The sequence below is a fragment of the Cryptomeria japonica genome, chromosome 8 (genome assembly GCF_030272615.1).
Source record: "Cryptomeria japonica chromosome 8, Sugi_1.0, whole genome shotgun sequence".
NCBI lineage: Eukaryota > Viridiplantae > Streptophyta > Pinopsida > Cupressales > Cupressaceae > Cryptomeria > Cryptomeria japonica.
The window spans coordinates 259,207,501-259,217,219 of record NC_081412.1 but is presented as its reverse complement, the minus strand read 5'-3'; the positions used below and the strand labels follow the sequence as shown (position 1 = coordinate 259,217,219).

General features: G+C 32.0%; 1 protein-coding gene across 1 annotated transcript; it reads left to right on the top strand.

Annotated features, from left to right (window-relative positions):
• The first annotated feature begins 290 nt into the window (after positions 1-290).
• LOC131857627 (uncharacterized) lies at positions 291-6,523 on the top strand. The gene is made up of 3 exons (XM_059210318.1): positions 291-306; positions 544-633; positions 6,210-6,523. The coding sequence occupies exons 1-3, from the start codon at positions 291-293 to the stop codon at positions 6,521-6,523; spliced, it is 420 nt and encodes a 139-aa protein (XP_059066301.1).
• Positions 6,524-9,719: the final 3,196 nt, after the last annotated feature.

Sequence of the window (9,719 nt, the reverse complement as noted above, 5' to 3'; positions counted from 1 at the left end):
ATCATGACTGAAGATTATTATTGACAAGACCAAATTTGAAAGCGAGAAAAATGAAGAATGCAGAAGGACTCAATGCTCGCAAATGATAAAGACCAAGTGCGCAAGATAGAAGAAATGTTAATGCGATGCAAAAACCCTAAAATAAGGCAATGCGCAAATGTTAAAGTATGATTCCGCAAGCGTTGACCATTTTTAGATGTCTACAGCAGTAATCCCAGTCTTATGGTTTTTGCATGGCTGTGCAGATTTTAAGAAACAAAAACAGAGACTCCTATCTCGTAATCGTTCATATGGAAGAAGCAAGTGGTAAGCCATTTCCATTCTAAGTTTTTCTATTGTTGTTGCCTACTATCATTGTTGTTTTATTGAAATCTTGCATCAAAAAACAATTTTTAGTATCGCCCTACCATATTTGATTTTGGGCACAAAGAATTTAATGTGTTTCATTTTGTTTTCCTAATTTAAAAAGTTCGTACGGTTCTTTCTATCTATTGGATTCTCTATATTTGAATTAAATTTGTGCAAGATGGTTGTTGATTGCAGGCCAAGTGCCAGGCAGTACAGGTAATGAGGTAAAGAACTATTGGAATATGTATACTTGCAAAAAGTTGAGCACTAAATCCTGTTCACCAGGTAAGGCTGTGATATAGATAGCTGAGGGGTTGCCATTAAATTGTGGTGATCATCAGTACAAAGGTAAAGCTAAACCCACATTATTGATAATATGATGGTGAATAATCAAAGCCTTGCCCTCTGCATTTCTGATGCCTTGTTTACTTCCGGTACAATTGGTTGCATATAAATTTGGTTGGAATAGTACCTTCATTCAATAATGAATGATAAACAATCTGTTGGAATGAAAAATTTGTTAAATTCGGTGTTTTCTTTTAGTCAAATTTGTTCAAGATTTATGTCTATCTTTTTATAAGGTATGTATGGGAAAGAAAAAATTCATGCTTTATATGATTTCACCTCACAATATAATCTGAAAGAAAAAATCATTTTTTATCTGATTTCAAATATAATATTATAAAAATTAGTACATTATAGTGGATAGTATCAATTTAATATCAACAATTTTTTATTTGCATATGATTTTTTTTTTAAAGATATTGTTGCCTACACAGTATATTAGTATATAGAAGAAATTTTGATAAAAATGAAAGAAAGAATCTAAATCATCAATTTAGAAAGATCAAAAAGAATTTGTATGTTTTTAAATCTTAAATATAAAAATATAAATCATGCTTAAACAAATACTTCAAATTATATATATATATATTTTTAAAAGATCAAAAAGAATTTTTATGTTTCTAAATTGTGGTAATAAAAATATAATGTTTCTAAATTATATAAAGATAAAAACAAACTTGTATGTTTCTAAATTGTAAACATAAAATTTATTTTTTCTAAATTTAAAAAATCAAAATCACATATTTAAACAAATAATTTTAGTCATCAAAATACAATGTTTCTATATTGAAAAAATCAAATTTATACATACATGTGATTTTTTTATTCATCTCTTTATTGTGTTATAAAGATTTTAAAAAAAATGTTTTTAAATTTTAATCATAAAAAATAGATCCATTAAAATAGTTTTTAAAATTTAAAAGTCTAAAATATTCTTGGTGGTCAATATTTATTGCTAATTTGAATATTGTAAAGTTGGACATTTTCTTATTGGTCAATATTCTTGTCGAGAAATATGTCTATCTCATATAGATTAACAATAGAAAATCAATCCACTTTTATTGAAAAAAAAAATAGAAAATCAATGTCAATTAATATTTTTACAATGCATTCAAAATTTTCTCTCATAAGAGATCCAAATGAATTATACAATGCTTATAAATTTTACCACTTGTGTAGTATCAAGAATAGATAGAAAGGTTGATTAAGATTCTTTCATGATTTTAGGACTTTAAGTTCATTTTTGTGAAAAGTTTGATTGATAAGAACTTACCAATAGCTTAGAAGGTTTGAGCTCAATCTATGCAATTACCACCATCTTATTCATGGATATTCACATGTAACTTATTTTGAATATTTCATAAAATTTATATAAATTATAGTATATACTATTTTGTAAAATTTCATGTTTTTGGGTTTAAAAATGAAAATTTGTTTTAATAGATTTATTATAGTTTTAAATTTATTTTTGGTTTTGTATTTTCTTAAATTATTATATCCATTTAAAATTAATTAAAACACATTGTAAATTTACAAATATGTGACTCACTAAACTTGGGGTTCTATCTTTAATACCAAGGTTCTATCCCTATCCCAAACCTTGAATCTAATTCTAATCCTAATGATGATACAAACCCTAACCCTAATCATAATTCTATCCCTAACCCTTCTCAAACCCTAACCATAACCTTAACCATATTTATTATTCTCCTAATCTAAATATAAATGAATCCAAGCATTATAGCACAATAGTAACCCTAATTATAGCCTAACCATAACCCTAAGTAAATGTAACCATAACCCTAAATATGCTTGAATCATAATTCTAATTAAGATATAACTTGAGCTATATTTAAACCCTAAAACTAACTACAATCTTAATGATAACCCTAAACCCTAACCCTAACAATAATACTTAGTCTTAACCCTAAAACCTAATCCTAACCATAACCCAAACCCAAACCCTAACCCTAACCCTAACCCTAACCAAAACCCAAAACCTATCCTTAATCCTAAGAGTAAATCCTATCCATAATCCTAATCCTAATCGTAAACCCTAACTCAAACCATTACCCTAACCCTATCCTTAATCTTAAACCCGAACATTAACCATAATCCTCACCCTAACCCTAAGCCTAAACCTAACTCAAACCATGATATTAATAATGACCCTAGCCCGAATCCTAACCCTAACCTTGACCCAAACCCTAATCTTAGCCTTGACCCTAGCTTGATGTAAACCCTAACCCTAGCCTTAATCCTAACTATGACCCTAAGCCTAAGCCTAATCATCATCCTAAACGTAACCTTAATGCCAAACATGATGTAAACAATAAAATTAACCATAACCCTAATCATAATCCTAACCCCAACCCTTATTCTAACTCTAACCTAACCATAATCCTAAACCCTAACCTTGACAACAATCCTGCCCTAAATGTAACCCTAATTCAAATTGAGATTTTATCATAATCTATTCCTAACCTTAACCTAGCCCAAACCCTAATACTAATAGAAGATTAATACCAATTTAACCCTAACCTTAATGTAATTGAACCATAACCCTAATTTTAACCCTAACTTTGATGTAAACACTAAACATAATTGTAACCCTGACACAAAATCCTAACCATAAACTTAATTTCCTTAACAATAAACCTTAACCCTAACCATAATCCTAACCCAAAATTAACCTTAACCGTAATTACTATTTAAACCCTATTTTGAACGTCAACCATAACCTTGAAGTAACCTCAATTGTATATCCAACCTATGCTTGACGTTATCCCGAATCTTTATGCTAACATAACCCATAACCCTAATTGAATTCTAATGCTAACCTTCAAACAAAGCTCTATTAATTTAGTTGTAATGCTAACCTGTATCCTAATTAAACCCTATCCCTAACCCTAATACTGATTCTAATTGAACCTGAACCTTTACCCCAAGCATTATCCTACAATAATAACTCTAATCGTTACTAAAACCAATTACAACTATTATTTTATCTATAATACTATTACACCCTCTAATCTAGACCCTAACCCTAACCCTAACATGATAATGACCCTAAACCTAACTTTATATCTAACCCTAACCCTAACAACCCTAATCCTAACCCAAACCCTAACTCTTATAGCTATCATCACATACTATCTTTCATTGCAATCTTAAGCCTAACCCTAACCCTAATCCTAATTTTAATTCTAACCCTACCCTAACCTTAACCCTAATTTAAATTATAATCACTATTTATAATCTTTAAACCTTACCCTAATTATAATCACTAAGACTAACCCCAATACTAACCCTAAACCTAACCCTAATTATAACCCTTACACTAATTATAATTATAACCCTAACCCTAATGCTAATTCTAACCCTAACCCTAATTCTAACCCAAACCCTAACTCTAATTTTAATTATAATCAATAATTATAATCTTTAATGCTAACGCTAATTATAATTATAACCCTAACCCTAACCCTAATTATAACCCTAACCATAACACTAAACCCTAACCCTAACCCTAACCTAACCGTAACCCTAAACCCTAACCCTAACAATAATACTTAGTCTTAACCCTAAAACCTAATCCTAACCATAACCCTAACAACATGCTTTATCCTTAAATCCTAACACTTCCTAAGTCATAACACTAATTGTAACCTTAATTTAGTTGTAATGCTAACCCTAATCCTAATTAAACCCTATCCCTAACCCTAATACTGATTCTAATTGAACCTGAACCTGAACCCTTACCCCAAGCATTATCCTACAATAATAACTATAATCATTAACTAAAACCAATTATAACTATTATTTTATCTATAATACTATAACTCCCTCTAATCTAGACCCTAACCCTAACAACCCTAATCCTGACCCAAACCCTAACTCTCATAGCCATCATCATAGACTATCTTTCAATGCAATCTTAACCCTAACCCTACCCTAATCCTAATTATAATTCTAGACCTAACCCTCACCCTAATCCTAATTTTAATTATTATTTTTAAACTTTACCCTAATTATAATCACTAAGACTAACCCCAATACTAACCCTAACTCTAACCATAATCCTATACAAAAACCACAACTTGATGCTAACCCTAACCATGATATACACCCTAACCGTTATCATATTCCTAACCCTAACCATGATATAAACCTTAACCTTGACCTTAATACTAACCTTAACCCTAATCCAAAACATAACCATAAACTGAATCCTAATCCTAACCATACCCTCAGTTATAATTGTAACCCTGATACTAAACCCTAACCTTAACCATAAATTTAGCTCTAATATTAAACCATAACTGTAACCCTAACCATAACCATAATCCTAAACCAAAACCAAACCCTAACGTTGATGCTAACCATAATCCTAAACTAAAACCAAACCCTAAAGTTGATGCTAACCCTAACGGTGATATAAACCCTAAACATTATCATAACCCTAACCCTAATCATAAATCTAACCCGAACCATGATGCAAACCTTAACCCTAACCATAACACTAACCTTAACCCTAATGCTAACCATAACCATAATACTCGCAATTAAATAAAGTTTTATAATATCATTAAATAAAATTTAATATATCTTAGATTTTAGTATTTGCTTTGATCTTGCAACACATATATATTATATAAAATAGTCTAAATAGATATTTAAAATTTCATATATCTCTATGTAATAATATAATAATATTATAATATAATTTATTTTAGAACAAACAAATAGAAAATAATAATAATAATAATTGCAATAATAATATTACATATTATTGCAACAAACATTAATAATATAATATTATATAGTTCTATTTTGAATTTTTTTATTGTTTCCCATATTGTGTCATGACTGCTACGAGCTTACATATATTTGATTTTAATCAAATATATATATAATATGCCAAGAGATATCCTTATCGAGGTGCCTATTTTTATCATGTACCTAAACTCTAATAGATGCCTCGATAAGGATATCTCTCGGCATATTATATATATATATATATATATATATTTGATTAAAATCAAATATATATAAGTTAGTATATAACTTCTCCAAACATTAAATATTAAATATTTAATAATCAACATTTAAATTACCCCTTGGTTTAAAATTTAATCATAAAAATTCCCATAAACAAAACTCTCCTGATAAATTTACTCAATATGAGTATATTATTACTTGATGAACAATTAATGCCCAAATTTTAATTATAATCCCAATAGAAAGTACCAAAATTAATATTAACAAAAACTAAATGGGACAATTCCCATTTCAAATTTTAAAATCAATTTTCCCCCTCTTTTTATCATTTCCTCTTTTATTATTATTTCAATTCCTAACCCTAACTAGGGTTTCTAGTTTTATATCCTTATGACTCCCCCATTTATTTATTTATTTTACTTTACCCTAACCCAGATTAGGGTTAGGGTTTTATTAAGCATTTCTAACACATTATTATTATTTCTTTTGTTTTCTATGTGTGCATGTGTGTGTAGGTGTTCTTGGCGGAGGAGGCGACATGAAGAAGGTGGAAGAGAGGAATGGCCATGGGGGGGGTGAAGGGGGAAGGCAGCGACTTAAGGTCATGGGCAGTGCGGAGGGTGTGGGCGGCCCCTGTGGAACCCCAGCTGTCCACTGTGGCTTCCCACAGTGGCGGTTGTCATCCCCTGTGGGTTTCCACATCGGCGGTCACTGCCGCTGGGGGTTGCCCGTAGTGGCGAGTCTCATCCCACCCACTGCGGATGACCTAGAGCGAGCAATGGCTCGCTCATTGTGGTGGCCGCAGGGGGAGCGGAGGCCCCTTCCTTGACGGTGGTAAGGGTTTCATGGCCTTACCACCATCGGATTCACAGAGATAAAGTATTTTATTATATATATTTTTTTATATCTATTTTGTAAATAATGTGTAAGAAATGTATATATATCATATAGAATATATGTTACAAGTGTGGTTGTCATTGCACCAAAAGATCAACCTGTCAATGCCCGATACAACCACTAGACTTATAGAATCCACATGAGGTTGTTAAACCATGTCACAAATCCCCACAAGGGATGTTGGCCCACTGCCAACAATCCCCCTCCCAGCATCACTCATTGCGGCCTGCGTGATTCGAACCTGTGACCAAGCTCTGATACCACTTGTTACAAGTGTGGTTGTCGTTGCACCAAAAGATCAACCTATCAATGCTCGATACAACCACTAGACTTATAGAATCCACAGGAGGTTGTTAAACCATGTCACGAATCCCTGCGAGGGATGCTCGCCCACTGCCAACAATATATGCACCGCTTTAATGACCTGTATATATATATATATATATATTTTACAGCAGCATACATGTTCCTATATTCTTCTTAAATAAATACAACAACTTAGTTTGGAACTTAGAACATTAGATGTAAATTTGGGTTATATATATATATGTATTAATATACTTAAAATCTGCATTTTCATTAACTTATAGTAGGATATTTTAATTAAATAGAGAGTAGAATAAACTTTATTTTCTTTTAATGCATATAGTATGCTATTGGTAACAATGTCTAGATTTATTGGGAAGAGAATAGGAAGAAAGATGAAAGGGACCAGAAGCAATGGAAGCAAGATATGGAAGGAAAAGCTAAGAAGATGGAAGCTCAGATTGATAATCTGGAGGAAGAAAAAACTGCTATGAAAAACCTATTGGTTATGATTCTGGCTATCTTGACAGCTCTTACTAAGAACCTAGAGGAAATCTCTAAGGTCCTTGAGAGCTCCAGCACTCCCAAACCCGTCATGGACCTTGATATTGATGAAGATTCCATCGAGACTGGGACTGCAAAAAGTGCTCCTGGTGGAGCAACAAAGAGAACAAGGGTGAGCATGAAGAAAGTTGTTGTGGCCTCTTCTAAGGAAATCCCTAAACTTAGGGATAATATTAAAGAATTGCATGGGATTAGCGAAAGTATGGCTAATGCCCTGAAAAACATTAATTAGTTTCTTTTCTATTTTTTGTCTATTTTGGCTGGATGTTGCTGGTTCTGTGGGGCTTTTTTGCTGGATTTTGCTAGTATCTATGCTGGTTTTTTAGTTATTCATTCCTTCTTGTTTCTTAATGCTCTAATTTCTTAAGGATCTTTTGTAAAGGGTTTTGGGGTCCCTTCAAAACCTGCTTTTATCATAATAAAAAACAATGTCTAGATTTATATGTTTTTCCACTATACTTGCATTGCAGAATAGAAAATATAACAATAATGATTTTATCTACAACTGCAGCCATCTTTATCTGATTTACTTTTTATCAATAACCAATAAAATGTAATGCAGATTTATATTAACTCTAAAATTCCCATTTATTTATCTTTTGTGTTTAAACTATAGACATAAGTAAATATTTCATTTCCCTTTTCTTTTTGTTTAACTACACCTCTAGCACTTATTTCTTTTTGCAGATTAACATAAATAATCAAAATGAAACCACTTAATTCTACAACTATTTTTCTCTTCCATTTCCAATATATATTTATCCTTTATTAACTAAATAAAATAGAAACAAATTTCTTCCATCTATTCAAGCAATAACAATTACAATGAAATAACCCAAAAGCCTTCTTTTTGCAAAAATATAAATACTTCAAATGTAAAATACATCTTTATTATAGGGTAAAACAATTCTAATAGTTTTCTATTTTGTGCTCCCCTTATGCCAAGATCCTCTTGAAACTTTCTGGGGAGCTTTGGTGGACAAATTCCACAAGAAGTTAGCTGGTTGGAAGGGCTCTCTCCTTAGCCAAGCTAGTAAGGTCCAACTATTGAAACCAACTCTTCAAAGTATTCCTCTTTATGCCATCAATCTTTTCAGAATTCCTGCCAAGTATGCAGAGGCTATTGAAAATATCCAAAGAAATTTTTTGTCAACTGGGGTTGAGGAGAAGAAGAGAATGAATCTGATTGCATGGGATAAGGTTTGCAAGCCTATAATAAAGGGAGGTTTGGGTCTAAGAAGAATAAGAGACATGAATGAATTCCTTATAGCCAAGCAGATTTGGAGAGGGTATAATAACTAGGGAGAATGGAAAGTGATATGGGACAACAAGTACAAAAGGCATTATCCTAGACTCTTAAGTTACCTCAATGCGGAAGATATCCCAATTGGATCCAATATCTGGAAAAATGTGTTTAAAAAAAGAGATCTTATTACCAAAGGTGTGAAATGGAAGATGGGGAAAGGGAACCTTATCAAATTCTGGGAAGACTCTTGGTTACTCGAGTCCCCTTTGAGTGAAAGTCCTGAGTGGAGTAGATTTCAGAACCAATGCAAGGAAAAATATGGATCTATGGTGGGCGACTACTGGCAAGAAGGACAGTGGAAGGATTTATCTCAAGTTGATCCTTCCTTGGGCAGTTTGAACAAAATTATGAATTCCATGGTGGTGGTGGAAGATGAAGATCAATTAATCTAGAAACTCACAGCAAATGGTAAATTCTTTGTGGCCTCTCTTTATTATCAGCATTTTTCTAAAATGGAGAGCCCTTGTTGGGATAAGGCTTGGGTGAAAGGCCTAACCCCTAAAATTAATATTTTCTTCTGGACAACCCTTCAAGATAAAATTCTAACTATTGATAACCTTAGAAAAAGAGGTATGTGCATGCCTAGTGTTTGTTTTATTTGTATGCAGAATAAGGAGACCATCAACCACCCGCTCTTTCATTGTTCCTTCTCTAATGTTGTCTGGGGAAGATGTCTGGATCACTTCAATATCAGTTGGATTCTCCCAGAGTCAGTTCAAGAGCTTTTTAATTCTTGGCAGCATCCATCAAGGAATAAATCTACTATTTTATTGTGGAAATTGGCTTTACCCCATATGTGTTGGGGTATATGGAAAGAGAGAAATGAAAGATTATTCAGAGAGAAGGTGTCTAAGGATCAAATTGTGTTTGAGAAAATAAAAAGAAGTATATTGGAAAATATGAATATCATAGGTGGTATTGATAAGCCTCAAGACAAGAATGATCAAATAAT

What these genes read in the sequence shown, in the direction of transcription:
- LOC131857627 (XM_059210318.1), top strand. An exon ending in CACTAAATCCTGTTCACCAG is followed by an intron (nt 634 to 6,209) that starts GTAAGGCTGTGA and finishes ATGTGTGTGTAG; the next exon opens with GTGTTCTTGGCGGAGGAGGC.